General features: G+C 44.6%; 1 protein-coding gene across 5 annotated transcripts in view; it reads right to left on the bottom strand.

The window, feature by feature from the left end:
* LOC142575170 (uncharacterized) overlaps positions 1–15575 on the bottom strand; it is a 161196-nt gene that overhangs the window by 4589 nt on the left and 141032 nt on the right. For 4 of the 5 annotated variants that reach the window (XM_075684249.1, XM_075684251.1, XM_075684252.1 and 1 more), the window contains 2 exons: positions 6844–6932; positions 5921–6168 (listed from right to left, as the gene is read on the bottom strand). In XM_075684249.1, the coding sequence (XP_075540364.1) occupies positions 5921–6168; positions 6844–6932 (337 nt within the window). The remainder of the gene's footprint in view (positions 1–5920; positions 6169–6843; positions 6933–15575) is intronic. The other variant, XM_075684250.1, reaches the window with a different exon arrangement.

Here is a 15575-nt window from a genome sequence, read left to right as displayed (position 1 = left end):
CTTCAAATTGAAATGTACACCTTATTTTGTCACTCATGCCATATCAGTAGGAAACATGCATAGCTCTCTGTCACAAGTGAAAGCTGCCAAAGGCACACCATGTGCAAACTGTTTGAGCAGCGCAGTTTACCCTATTTTTTTCCAACTCACCACTGTACTCATCGTAATTTTAGTCTATTGGAGTTCGCTGCAGAATAATGGTCCCCACCTGAGATCTCAAATTACCCTTGCAGGCTGAACTCATCTTATGCCTGCAATTTTTTTAATCCCTAGCACTCTATCTAATCCTCAGAGATTTTCTTGGCACTCATTCTGTTACTTCAGTAACAAGTCACTGGTTATCTGTTATATCAACTACATGGCCGTCCAAATTCACTTCCTCGTTAATTAGAATGTAATCTATTTGCGTTAATTCTTGGAACCACTGCATTGTTATCTCTTGACATTAAGAGGCAGCTTTAGCTCGGGTGCTCCTATCTAAATACATGTAAAAGGAGAATTCATTTTGCTGGGCAACCACTGCACCAAATTTGACAAGGTTTGTTGCATTTAAAAGAAAACCTTGAAATCTAGTGGCTGCTGGCTTTGAATTTTTTATTTAGGTCCTCAATTTTTTATAGAAGGTTGGCAAAAATCGAAAGCTTTCAAAAGAACGAAACTATCAAGTTTTAGAACTCTGTAACTCAGCAACGAAAAAAGATAATACAATTCTGTGAATTGAATCTAATAGTACATCTAAAGCGGACAAAATTGATATGTTACACATGAATTCAAAAAAATTGAGTAATATAGAAATACAGCTTTTGCAGAACCCTTGAACACAACATAACAAATTCACGTAAGATATAAATTGACATATCGAATTTGTCCGCTTTGAATTATCTAATCGACAGTGTTTACAGAACCGTGATATCTGTTTTTTATGCAGAGCTTTTAATTTATAAACTTCGTGCGTCTATTTTTCTCAAAGTTTATATTTTTGAAAATCCTTGCAATAAAATTCAGGCCCTAAATAAAAATTCCGCTTCCAACAGTCACTAGAACTTAACTTCCTCTCTCAAATGCAACAAAGTTAATTAAAATCAGTCGAGGGGTTATCTCAGAAAAGCGTTTTTGCATTTTACATATATTTGAATAGGCCGCGTCGGAGTTGGGCCCAAGCTAAAGCTTCCTCTTAAACGAGTAGTACTGATATGAAATTTCCTATTAGTCATTTTTTTTTGCATTATACGAAAGTCCAAATACTCCAAGTAAGTGCCCTAAATAATTAACTATAATGCTTGCCTATGAACTAGTTTCAGAACACAGGAGATGAATGAGCCATGATGTCACACGCTGCCTGCTCCGTTCCTGTGATTGCTGCCACATGTAAGCGTTGCTGGAATAAACGCGTGCAGCACTCTTGCCTATTTTCTTTTCTTTTTGTGAACAATAACATCAAGCCTTATTGCTACACGATGCAACAAGTAAGATCTTATAACTGTTTCCCAATCTTCACACTCACCCAGTGTTTATATGTGAGAAGCTCTGGCAGCAACTTTAGCAGCAACTGCATATTTCGTGACCGGCCACGAGAGGAACTGACAATCTCAGCTCAATCTCGCATGCGATAGGGAGGAAAGCGGGCATGCAGTGCAGGAGGGAGGAGGAGGGTGGCTTCGAATCCGCCAACAAGTGCATACTTTGCACAGCCGTGCATGGTAGCACGCGCCATATCTCGAAAAGGATCTGCAGACAGCTCATACCTTTGTGAGCGCTGTGTTCTCTCTGCTCTAGTGTTAAAGCAATAGAGAGCGTGAAGGTCACTTCACTTGCTGCTGTTGCCGTAATTGCTCACACCAGCGTTTTGACAGCGAGTGTCCACGCTGATCGAGTGAGATGTGTTCATGTTTGCTTGTGCACGCTGAAACAATGCTTGTTAATTCAGTTAGTAAGCGAATGTTTCCAAGTTTATACGGCCGATAAAACTACTATCCTTACTTCGTATAGCTGTCTACTGATTTGCTATCGCAATCGATGCTTCGCCTTTCGGGTGAAACTGAAACTTTCTGAAATCTCATTCCCAAAGCAGTCTACCACAAAAGGCCATTTTAGAGTGTGTGCATGCGTGCACATGTGTGTGTTTGCTTAATGACAGTACTGTTTTGCAATGCTTTCGTGAGCTTCAGCTGTGCATGCCTGGTCTTAAGTTTCTACAAAAAGAAGGAAGCATAAAAGCATGCCTCTGATATGTGACCGCATGTGTTAAGTGTTAGCTCTGCCCTGGGGCATATGTTGTTCAATATTAGGACTTCACAGAGAGGACACAAGCAAAATCCTTAAAACGAAACATATTTGGAAGCATGACTTCAGTCTGCTATGATAATGCAAGAACGAGCACCTGTACCGATCACTGCCACATGAGGAAATAAAACATCGCTTGCACATAATTATGTTTGCACTTAATGCTATAAGCAGGTATATTTAATGACATGAAGTGAAAATGAGGCTTGAACTGACTTCATGTTATTGTTACAATCATCATCATCATCAGCCTAGTTACGCCCACTGCAGGGCAAAGGCCTCTCCCATACTTCTCCAACTACCCCGGTCATGTACTAATTGTGGCCATGTTGTCCCTGCAAACGTCTTAATGTCATCCGCCCACCTAACTTTCTGCTGCCCCCTGCTACGCATCCCTTCCCTTGGAATCCAGTCCGTAACCCTTAGTGACCATCGGTTATCTTCCCTCCTCATTACATGTCCGGCCCATGCCCATTTCTTTTTCTTGATTTCAACTAAGATATCGTTTACCCGCGTTTGTTGCCTCACCCAATCTGCTCTTTTCTTATCCCTTAACGTCACACCCATCATTCTTCTTTCCATAGCTCGTTGCGTCGTCCTCAATTTCAGCAGAACCCTTTTCGTAAGCCTCCAGGTTTCTGCCCCATATGTGAGTACTGGTAACACACAGCTGTTATACACTTTCCTTTTGAGGGATAGTGGCAACCTGCTGTTCATGATTTGAGAGTGCCTGCCAAACGCACCCCAGCCCATTCTTATTCTTCTGGTTATTTCAGTCTCATGATCCGGATCCGTGGTCACTACCTGCCCTAAGTAGATGTATTCCCTTACCCCTTCCAGTGCTTCGCTACCTATCGTAAACTGCTGTTCTCTTCCGAGCCTGTTAAACAATACTTTAGTTTTCTGCAGATTAATTTTCAGACCCACCCTTCTGCTTTGCCTCTCCAGGTCAGTGAGCATGCATTGCAATTGGTCTCCTGAGTTACTAAGCAAGGCAATATCATCAGCGAATCGCAAGTTGCTAAGGTATTCTCCATCAACTTTTATCCCCAATTCTTCCCACTCCAGGCCTCTGAATACCTCCTGTAAACATGCTGTGAATAGCGTTGGAGATATCGTATCTCCCTGTCTGACGCCTTTCTTTATAGGGATTTTGTTGCTTTCTTTGTGGAGGACTACGGTGGCTGTGGAGCCGCTATAGATATCTTCCAGTATCTTTACATATGGCTCATCTACACCCTGATTCCGTAATGCCTCCATGACTGCTGAGGTTTCGACTGAATCAAACGCTTTCTCGTAATCAATGAAAGCTATATATAAGGGTTGGTTATATTCTGCACATTTCTCTATCACTTGATTGATAGTGTGAATATGGTCTATTGTTGAGTAGCCTTTACGGAATCCTGCCTGGTCCTTTGGTTGACAGAAGTCTAAGGTGTTCCTGATTCTATTTGCGATTACCTTAGTAAATACTTTGTAGGCAATGGACAGTAAGCTGATCGGTCTATAATTTTTAAAGTCTTTGGCGTCCCCTTTCTTATGGATTAGGATTATGTTAGCGTTCTTCCAAGATTCCGGTACGCTCGAGGTTATGAGGCATTGCGTATACAGGGTGGCCAGTTTCTCTAGAACAATCTGACCACCATCCTTCAACAAATCTGCTGTTACCTGATCCTCCCCAGCTGCCTTCCCCCTTTGCATAGCTCGTAAGGCTTTCTTTACTTCTTCTGGCGTTACCTGTGGGATTTCGAATTCCTCTAGGCTATTCTCTCTTCCACTATCGTCGTGGGTGCCACTGGTACTGTATAAATCTCTACAGAACTCCTCAGCCACTTGAACTATCTCATCCATATTAGTAACGATATTGCCGGCTTTGTCTCTTAACGCACACATCTGATTCTTGCCTATTCCTAGTTTCTTCTTCACTGTTTTTAGGCTTCCTCCGTTCCTGAGAGCCTGTTCAATTCTATCCATATTATAGTTCCTGATGTCCGCTGTCTTACGCTTGTTGATTAACTTAGAAAGTTCTGCCAGTTCTATTCTAGCTGTAGGGTTAGAGGCTTTCATACATTGGCGTTTCTTGATCAGATCTTTCATCTCCTGCGATAGCTTACTGGTTTCCTGCCTAACGGCGTTACCACCGACTTCTATTGCGCACTCCTTAATGGTGCCCATGAGATAGTCGTTCATTGCTTCAACACTAAGGTCCTCTTCCTGAGTTAAAGCCTGTTCTGTAGCTTGATCCGGAATTCCTCTAGTTTCCCTCTTACCGCTAACTCATTGATTGGCTTCTTGTGTACCAGTTTCTTCCGTTCCCTCCTCAAGTCTAGGCTAATTCGAGTTCTTACCATCCTATGGTCACTGCAGCGTACCTTGCCGAGCACGTCTACATCTTGTATGATGCCAGGGTTCGCGCAGAGTATGAAGTCGATTTCATTTCTAGTCTCACCATTCGGGGTCCTCCACGTCCACTTTTGACTAAACCGCTTGCGGAAAAAGGTGTTCATTATCCGCATATTATTCTGTTCTGCAAACTCTACTAATAATTCTCCTCTGCTGTTCCTCTGCTATTCCTCCTCTGCTATTCCACTGACTTGTCTCCAGCCTGCTTCTTGCCTACCCTGGCATTGAAGTCGCCCATCAGTATAGTGTATTTTGTTTTGACTTTACCCATCGCCGATTCCACGTCTTCATAAAAGCTTTCGACTTCCTGGTCATCATGACTGCATGTAGGGGCATAGACTTGTACCACCTTCAATTTGTACCTCTTATTAAGTTTCACAAGACCTGCCCCCCTCTCGTTAATGCTATAGAATTCCTGTATGTTACCAGCTATTTCCTTATTAATCAGGAATCCGACTTCTAGTTCTCGTCTCTCCGCTAAGCCCCGGTAACACAGTACATGCCCGCTTTCTAGCACTGTATATGCTTCTTTTGTCCTCCTAACCTCACTGAGCCCTATTATATCCCATTTACTACCCTCTAATTCCTCCAATAACACTGCTAGACTCGCCTCACTAGATAGCGTTCTAACGTTAAACGTTGCCAGGTTCAGATTCCAATGGCGGCCTGTCGGCCTTATTGTCGGCCTGTCGGCCTTATTGTCGGCCTGTCGGCCTGTCGGCCTTCCAATGGCAACCTTATTGTTACAATAAGCTAATATAATTCCAGGCACATCCGCTGGCATGGCCAGGAATTTTTTTCGCGAGGAGCACACATTTGACTGGAGACGGAAGGATGTAAAATGCGTGTTACACTTGTGTTACACTGGTTCAATATGTTACGCTGTATCAACCGAATGTACTTCAATAAGGTAAAAATTTTGGCCAGTTGGCGTAGCATACTTCAGATTTTGCAGGACCAGCACTTAAATGAAGCACAAGAAAAAATACAGCGCAATTTGTGTTTTTCGTGTTTCGTCTAAGCACCAGTCCTATGAAATCTGAACCTAATATAATCTGATGTAACAAACAATGTTATGATGATGATGATGATGATTTATTGGCATCCCCTTTGAAACGGGGCGGTGACAAATAGTCACTTAGTCACCTGGTACAATGTGTACAAATTGGATAAAACACCCCCGCGTTTGACAAGGCTGTCAGTCGGCTGCTCTGAGTTCAGAACAAGGACCCACCTATGGTGCTTGAGCTTCCCGAGATTGCGCCAGGAGGTGTGGTGTTGTCGGCGCCACACTCAAGAGGGTCCAAAGTGTTGTGAGGAGAACGTGAGCTGCTCCGCCGTCCGCTGCCACGACGTTCCAACGATGGCTTTCGACGGCTGAAAGTGGGGTCAATTTCGGTGGCAATGTTCTTCACCCCACTCGGACCAACCAGGAAGGCTGCAGCACCCACTGGCTCTCCGTCAGCCTTGGCTGCCGATGAACTGCATGCAGAAAACTGGATGACGACGGCAGAAAACAGATCCATACTATGGCATTGTTGATAATCCTATTCAGTACCTATAAGTCGAATTCAACTGATGAGCAGGATAAGCTGCAGCACAAGCATACAGTGACCTGTATTTTTATTCTGATTACATTATTAAAAGGTATGGCAGCTACTGCAACTTTGTTATCAAATTTTGTAATGTCCCGTTTTCTTTTGTTTTTTTCTGGCCTGCATTATTTCATGAAGTGCTTGGCATTACATTGCTTGAAAGAAAGAAAAGAGCACCTTGCCATCACAGGAGTGACCTGCATCAGAGATATGGACTGGTCTTGCTGCCTGTAGGCAACTAAATGTCCATGTAAGACAGGCAAGTAACAATTTCAGACGTTTTACTGAATGTTGCAGACCAACAAATTCAAACTAAGAGCAAAATTTTGGTGGGAACAAAGCAGCAGGAAGCACAGTTTTCTTTTCAAGTTGTTAAGCAAAAATGCGGGTCACTGTACACAGAGGCACAGCAACCACCATGTAAAGGCATGCCAGTCAAGTATCACATGCTGCTTGAAGTATTGAAGAAAGAAGTACTATGGTCTGACTCATGTAAGTTTATAACTAAATATTACAGGTCATAATAGGCAGATTCACAAATAGTCACTGGAGTCGGTCTTACTTTTCAAGGGGCTCTCCACTCAAATCGCCTGAAGGTGCATGTTGGCCACTGGAGTTTGGCTCTTCAATAGAATTCTGTAAGGGAACACACTGCAATTAATTGTTCACATAAACTGTCCTCACATACAGCTTTAGGGTATTTATGAGTCAGAAATTTGAATATAACCTGAAATTTCCAGAATGCATAATAAATGAATGAGAACACTGAGAGAATCTAGCGAAATACTTTAGTAAATGCATTTTTTAGGTGCACCTGTAGTAAGGTTACTTCACGTTTTGTTTCATACTGCGAAAAAACTGCAGCATCACACTTCGGATTTTCCGCCACAGCGTGTTTGGTGCTCAAGTTTAGACTGACCACACCATATTTTTGTCAATATATTGAATTGAATTGAGTTTATTTTCATGGTGAATGGAGGGAAGCCCAAACTAAAAGTCAAAATTAATTCACTTGACAGAGGTTCAGGCCCCCTTTACAAGGCATACAGCAGGAGGAATCAGAAATACATCTCTACGAACATTGCAAACATTATGCGAGCACTAAAAACATAAAAACATGCCACGATACATTTCACTATTAAAATTTAAGACACAAACTATTCTTTCATACTTCTCTGTAGGAGAAAAAGAAGGAAACAAAACTACAGAGAATTACAGGCGTACATAAGTAAAATGCACATAAGTATTCAGACAAGGACATAAGCACTAAACAAAAATGGCATCATGAACATGTAAAAAAAAGCATAGTCTGTTTTTACTGACAGCGGTTATATAGATCGATCTTTTGTAAAATAGTTTAGAAGTACAGGCATGGTGTATTGAAGCATTTTCTTGCCTTATTTCATTCAACAAAATGGAAATTTCCAATATTCTTAGATGCATGCATTGCATATCGACGTCCTAATCTTCATGTGCGACGACGACATTATTATGTCTTCCCTATTAGTCATGCTGTGTTTATATTGTATCGCAGTATGATATAAATAAAGCTCATGGGTCAGGTATTACATTAAACTGCCTGAAAAGCACCTCCGTGTGTGTATTGTAGCACACACCTGCTATGTTTTAAGTAGCTTTTTTTCTGAAGTACAAACAATTGATGTGAATTAAGTAACACAGTTTTGCCCCGTATAAGGAAGTAATAGTTTAGGTTGGACAAGAATAAAGTATTGTAAATTTGTAATATGGTATTGGAAAAATGAAATCTAGACAAAATGCTGACAGCCCTTGAAAGTTTGGCGATAATGTGCTTAAAATGTAGCAGTTTCGCCCGAAAGGCAACACATCGATTGCGAGAACAAATTATAGAAAGTTATATAAAGTAATGATAGTAGTTTTATCAGCAGTATAAACTTGGAACCATTTGCTTACTAAGTGAATTAACAAGCAATGGGTCGGCACACACAGCACACATTAACACATCCCACTCAATGACCGTGGACACTCGCTGTCAAAATGCTGGCGTGAGCAAGTGTGGCAGCAGCCGCGAGCAAGGTGACCTTCATGCAGTCTACTGCTTCAATGCACACAGCGGCAAGAAAACAGCATGCACAAAGGTATTAGCCTTCTGCAGATCACTTTCAAGATATTGTCACGTGGTCGTGACGTCAAAGAACACAGTAGCGATACTGTGAAAGGCAAAACTAGCTTTTATTGGGCGAACCTGTGCCCACAAAACAGGCTACACTTAAAGCACAATGAGAGCGGCGAACACAGTTGGCGATCGGCGAAAATCTGATCAGCGGGTCAAGTGCGTCGGCTTTTATACAGCAGTCGTCGAATGTTCCAGACTAATCGTTCGGACCCACGTGCCTTCCACAAAGTTCTACACCATTCGCGTCACGCGATGAAATCAGATAACACAAGGTTCGGCAACAACAGACAGCCGGGTAGAAGCATAACTTTCCAGAAACTTCGGATACATGCAGGCGCGTCCCGCGCTGTGCGATTACATTTGTCAGGCGGCGAAACGTGGTCGCCCTATAAGATAAGTACAGCCGCCCTGATCTTTAATAATATAGCGCGAGCGTCGACTGAACTGCTGGTGAGCGCCTTATAACGGCGATAAGCGTGCAACAAGAGCGTGCAACAAGGCGAGTGCAACAAGGCAACAAGGCTCGTGCGCAAACTCTCGCCTTGTTGCACGCTTATCGCCGTTATAAGGCGCTCACCAGCAGTTCAGTCGACGCTCGCGCTATATTATTAAAAATCAGGGCAGCTGTACACGTGTCAATACCCCCCTCTTAGAAAAGCATCGACCCGATGCTGCATACAAATGAAAGTAATAAAGAAGAACACCCGTAGCAAAGAAAACAAAAATAAGGAAGTTCGTCAGCGTCCGTAAAAGGGTTTCAGACGCACCACGTGGACCACTTCAGATCGTGTGTGGCGCCGCTGTGAATGCGAAATTCCGTCTGGCACAACCTCATACTCCAGTGCGTCAATACGTCGAATGACCTTGTAGGGTCCGAAATAGCGGCGCAATAGTTTCTCACTCAGTCCTCGTCCGCGTATCGGTGTCCAAACCCAAACACGGTCGCCGGGCTTGTACTCGACGAAGCGTCGTCGGAGGTTGTAGTGTCGGTTGTCGGTCCTCTGTTGATTCTTGATCCGTAGGCGGGCGAGCTGTCGGGCTTCTTCGGCGCGCTGGAGATAGCTAGCGACGTCAACATTCTCTTCGTCAGTGACGTGGGGCAGCATGGCGTCAAGCGTCGTCGTCGGGTTCCTGCCGTAAACCAGCTTAAACGGCGTGATCTGTGTTCTTTCTTGCACCGCCGTGTTGTAAGCAAAGGTTACATACGGCAGGACCGCATCCCACATATTGTGCTCGACGTCGACGTACATTGCTAGCATGTCGGCGAGGGTCTTGTTCAGGCGCTCCGTGAGACCATTCGTCTGGGGATGGTAGGCAGTTGTCCTCCTGTGACTTGTCTGGCTGTACTGCAGAATGGCTTGGGTGAGCTTTGCTGTAAAAGCCGTTCCTCTGTCGGTGATGAGGACTTCTGGGGCACCATGTCGCAGCAGGATGTTCTCGACGAAAAATTTCGCCATTTCGGCTGCACTGCCTTTTGGTAGAGCTTTAGTTTCAGCAAAGCGGGAGAGATAGACCGTCGCGACGACGATCCACTTATTCCCGGATGTTGACGTCGGAAACGGCCCCAACAAATCCATCCCAATCTGCTGGAATGGTCGGCGAGGAGGTTTGATCGGCTGTAGTAATCCTGCTGGCCTTGTCGGTGGTTCTTTGTCTTGCGTTACAGTTAGGTCTTGGCGTCAGATCACGGCTGCGTCGTGTTGAACTGAAGTTGGAACGTCGCGTCGTCAAGTCGTCTTTCGTCGGTGTAGTCTTGGCTTCCTGATTTCATCGGGACGGCGGCGTGTCGTTATGTCGTCGAGGTAGTTTCTTCGGTTTCTTCGTCGGCGGCGGAGGATCTTCGTCAGTTCGACGAACAGCAACCGCACCTTCATCGGCTGCTGCTTTTAGTCTTCCGGATATGGGCTCGCTGACCGGTCCCAGCCTGGGCCAGTGTATGGTCGGCGCTGCGGCGACAGGTAGCGGCCTGGTGATGGCGAACGCGATGGTCGTCAAGAGCTCCACTGAGTAGCGGCGAGGTAGTCTGCGATATCGTGGGGGCGTTCACCTTGCTGCGGGCGCGGAGCGTTCACGGCGAAACCTCGCAGTCCCATCTCCCGGTATGGACATCGTCGGTAGACATGACCCGCTTCTCCGCAGTGGTAGCAGAGCGGGCGGTGGTCAGGAGTGCGCCAAACGTCCGTCTTCCTCGCGTAGGCGCGCTGGGCGACGGGTCAAGGTCGTGCTGGCGGCGGCGGACGATGGAACTGCGGCGTGACCGGGCCCTGGCGCGGTCGCGGAGGGGGGCCTTGACGGCGTCCGACGGCGGCGTAGGTCATCGCTTGCGGCTCAGGCTGCGGCGATTCAGGGGCTACTCCAAGTTGTTGTTGGAGCTCCTCACGCTCGGCGTCGGCAATAGAAGCCACTTGAGGCTGTGATGATGGGAACAGCTTTTGTAGCTCCTCCCACACGACAGCTCGGATAGTCTCGCGTAGGTCGTCGGTGGCCAGTGACTGAACTCCGGCGTAGTTTGTTGAGTTCGTGCGGCGGTCGAATTGCTGGTTTCGCATCTCGAGTGTCTTCTCTATGCTCGTGGCCTCGCGAAGAAACTCGTCGACGGTCTTTGGTGGGCTTCGTACCATTCCGGCAAAAAGTTCCTCCTTCACACCATGCATCAGCAGGCGGACTTTCTTCTCCTCGGACATTTCTGGGTAGGCGTGGCGGAACAGAGGGCTTATTTCCTCAGTGAAGATCGCAATCGTCTCATTTGGCAGCTGCGCTCTGGTCTCCAGTAGAGCTTGGGCTCGTTCTTTTCGCATGACGCTTGTAAATGTTTGCAGGAAGCCGCTACGGAAAAGTTCCCAGGTCGTTAAGGTGGCTTCTCTGTTCTCAAACCACGTCCTGGCCGCGTCTTCCAATGCGAAGAAGACATATCGCAGTTTGTCGTCGCTGTTCCAGTTGTTAAACGTAGCGACTCTCTCGTACGTCTCAAGCCAGCTTTCCGGGTCCTCGAAAGTTGAACCGCGGAACGTCGGAGGCTCCCTGGGCTGCTGCAGCACGACGGGGGACGCTGGGGCTGCCATTGGGGTGGACTTGGTGGCCATCTTCCTAGTCGTCTCAGGCAAAAGTCTATGCTCCGGGGGCAGTCCTTGCAGCCTGCAGCTACCTCGCTGGTTCTTGGCGACGTTGGTGTCTTTCGCGTGAGGGCTTGGGTCACGGCTTTGTGGGGGCGTCCGGTGCATGAACGCAAAGCACCTCCACCAGATGTCACGTGGTCGTGACGTCAAAGAACACAGTAGCGGTACTGTGAAAGGCAAAACTAGCTTTTATTGGGCGAGATAAGTGCACGTGTCAATATGGCGCACGCTACTGTGTAGAGTACGCAGTTGCTGGCGAAGTAAAAGCCCTCCCGTGCTGCCTCCCCACTTTCCTCCCTTTCGCACACCAGATTGAGCTGCAATCGTCATTCTCCCTTGTGCCCGGTCGCGAAATGTGCAGTTGTTGCTAAAGTTGCTGCTGGAGCACAACCCACTGCCGCTACTGCCGCCCTCTCTTCCATCCCTCTACAGCCTTTCGCGCAACAGAAGATGGCGCATTTGCTGTCCGCCTTACTCCCTCACTCATGCCAGAGGGCCCACCTGCTGCGATAGTCGTGTCCCCTCCCATGCTTTCAATCACACATACAGAATACGACACGCAGCGTTATCGCCCTTGGACTTTACATGGAACATCACGGCGACAGAAAAAATCCACCTGGAATGTCCATACTATTGCTATTGTAATAAAAATCCAAGGACACCTAAGCATTTTTTATGAATTGTGAATGCGAAAGCATTAATGTCCAATTATCCTCTCAAGAGGTTTATATATGAAACATTTTGAAATTGACTTTGTTTAACTTGGTACGTGTTGAACTGCTTTAGTTTGTTTAGTGTTTATGTTACAAAGTACTGGCTGTTACTGCGATGTCATGTACAATGCCTCCTGGTGTCCAGTCAAGCTGCTTATGGCAGGTTTTCGCCCAGGAGGACACTTCTAGTGTATACTAGAAAAATTATTAAAGTTGAAATAGTAAAAAAAAAGGGAAAAAAAGAAAAATTAACACCACTGAGTGCACCTTCGAGTTATTAACTCCTCAAGGGCAAGTGAGCGCATTGAGAAGCTTGGCACATTTTGATTTTTGTGGCATGTTTCGATCTTTGCCTTACTGAGGCGCAGTTAGAACGCAGGCAAGAGCTTGCACGGACAAGAAACGCATGGATAACAAGGGTTTCCGAGAGTGAGAGTGACATGGCGTAGCAGCGATGTTCTCTTCCCTCACACAATACTATGGCAGCAGGTGTTCCCTTTTGCCTGTTCTGCTCCATCAAGGCCTGAGCCAGCAAGCATAAGCCAGAATCACGAGCGCGAGGTGCGCTCATGATGTGGTGTTGCAGCTAATGTGAAGTTAGGTGCCGTTTCACTGCTACAGATGCTGCCAGCTTTTTTGCTCAATGGGCCATTTGATACTTTCACATCAATATGTGTATCCAAGGGCATGTGCTAATAGAACTATACACCGAGTGCTTTGATGCATTTAACAACCTATAAAGGCATTTGACCAAGCATAAAATTTTCTGTGAGAACTACAAGTGACTGTTTAAAAGTAAAAAGGATTGCTTTAGCTTTGCTTGTATATATTTCTAATTAATTTGGATCACTCCATGTGTGCAGGACTTGGATGCATTCATTTTAAGTTCAGCTGAAGTGTTTTAATGTTTGAGCTGCAAACTAGAAGAGTCATGTTAATCACACAGGTTATTTTGGTTGAATTTTTGGTAATAGTAGTGACATTCTCTTATCCTGCAAAGCTCTAGTTTCAGTAATAATGTATCACAGTTCAAACTGTCAAATGCTTTTGAAAGATCCACACATATTCCAATAATCAACTGTATTTCTTCAAATGCTTTTAGAATAATTTCTTCTTGTGTTAAGAGAGCATGCTTTGTTTAGGGACATTTGCGAAAACCAAATCCACATAACATAATGAATATTATGTGAAGGAGATCACTCAAAGCACAGAGCATTAAAAGATAACTAAAAGCTCTTCGCATATAACACATCACACCCACTGTGCTTTGCTGAAACCGAGAGTCTCAAGTGACCAGGTCCATGTGTGCAGAACATTCACACAGGGGTTGTGCAGGTGTGCATCAGTGTAACACATTGAATCTTATCTGCAATGCTCGGTCGCTTGGTAGTGCTTTCTTAACTCCTTACCTCCTGTAGACAAGCCAAACACATCCACACGTTTTGCACACTGGCTGCTATGGACAAGCTGAGCTAAGTTAATGTTAAAAGTATCAATTTATGCCAATTTGTCTCACGAAGGACAACCTGAGCACGCATACGCATTTAGTTCTGTTTCAATCACAAATGGCACTGCAAGAAAATTTTTCAAACATTGCAAGAAGAAAAATATGGTGTCATTATCAGGTGGCACACTAGCTGAGTGAGGTCACCCTAATTGAGAGCATCCAAAATGAGGTTGTTTTAATGAGTAAATATGATCCCACGAGGGTGTTATCCATGTCACAACTTTCACAGGGCATGAAAGTTGTTTAAGCCTACTTCAAACAGTGCAGTGAAGGCAACTTTCTTTAGCATTAAAGAAATTGTATGTACACCATATTTGCTCGCATAATTTAAATCGCATGACAAGCACTCACCCTGTAATTATCGACCCATTTCACTAACATGCATATGCTGCAAATAACTTGAACATATTATAGGTTCTCATATCTATGGTCACCTTGAATCAAATAACTTTTTTTCTCTAATCAGCATGGCTTCAGAAAAGGCTACTCATGTGACACTCGGTTACTTGAATTCACGACTGACCCTCACTTTAACATGAACTCTAACGATCAAACCGATGTCCTCTTTCTCGATTTTGCAAAGGCATTCGATACTGTACCGCATTGCCATTTAATTTCCAAATTGTCTGCCCTTTGTATTGATTCATTAACTCTCTTGCCTATGTAACTTCTTGTTTTCGCGTCAGCAATTTGCAGTGGTCAACAACATTTCGTCTAACCTTTGCGATGTCACCTCCGGTGTCCCCCAAGGCAGTGTGCTAGGTCCATTAATCTCTCTAATATACATCAACGACTTGCCCGCTAACCTTTCATCCTCAGTTAGGTTGTTTGCTGATGACTGCGTCATCTACCACAATATTAAATGTTTTGATGGTGATCTTACTCTCCAAAATGACCTTGAACTAACCTATAGATGGCGCATAACTTGGCAGATGTCTGTTAACGCCTCCAAATGCAAGTTAATCTCGTTTAGTCGAAAGTGCACTAACTCAGTGTTCCACTATTCAATTAATAATACCGTAGTTTTGACTGCTCCATCGTACAAATATCTCGGCGTTTATCTTTCATTAGACTTATACTGGACAATGCATGTAACAACTGTCTGATCCAAAGCTTCTCAATCTCTCGGCTACCTGCGTAGGAACTTGCGTAACATACCTTCTAATACACGAAAACTAGCATACCTTACTTATCTTCGCCCACAACTAGAATATGCTTCATCCACATGGTCACCATATCACGACTATCTAATCCGTATGTTGGCAGCCATCCAGAATAGGGCAGCCAGTTTCATCTCTGGCAACTACAACTATCATTCTAGCATTACCCGAATAAAACAAGACCTTGGATTTCAGTCACTAGAAGATTGCGTTGCATTGCTCTTTTATGTGTGTTTCACAGGTACATTTATAGTAATAACTTTCACTGTTTGCCGCTTCATGCTCCTGTGCGCACATCTCGTCCCATTCACAACGCACTTTGTTTCATGCGCATTCATGGTCAAACGCAGCCATTTAACTCATCACTACTACCAAGAGCTATTGCACGTTGGAACAGTCTCCCGGATCACATTGCATCTATCTCCAATCGTGAAACAATCCATGATAACCTGAATTTGTTGCGTATTAATATTGTATAACGATGTTGCACTTTGCTGTTTTTGTCATGTAATTACTGTTGCCCCCTTTACTGAATGCCCTTCAGTGGGCCTGTAAGTTAATGTGAATAAATAAATAAATAATGCTCATAACCGTTACATTGGCTATCAAAAATTAGAATCTTTTATTTCTCTGTATAATCATT

Source organism: Dermacentor variabilis, chromosome 3, assembly GCF_050947875.1.
Source record: "Dermacentor variabilis isolate Ectoservices chromosome 3, ASM5094787v1, whole genome shotgun sequence".
NCBI lineage: Eukaryota > Metazoa > Arthropoda > Arachnida > Ixodida > Ixodidae > Dermacentor > Dermacentor variabilis.
This window is presented reverse-complemented; position numbering and strand designations above follow the sequence as displayed.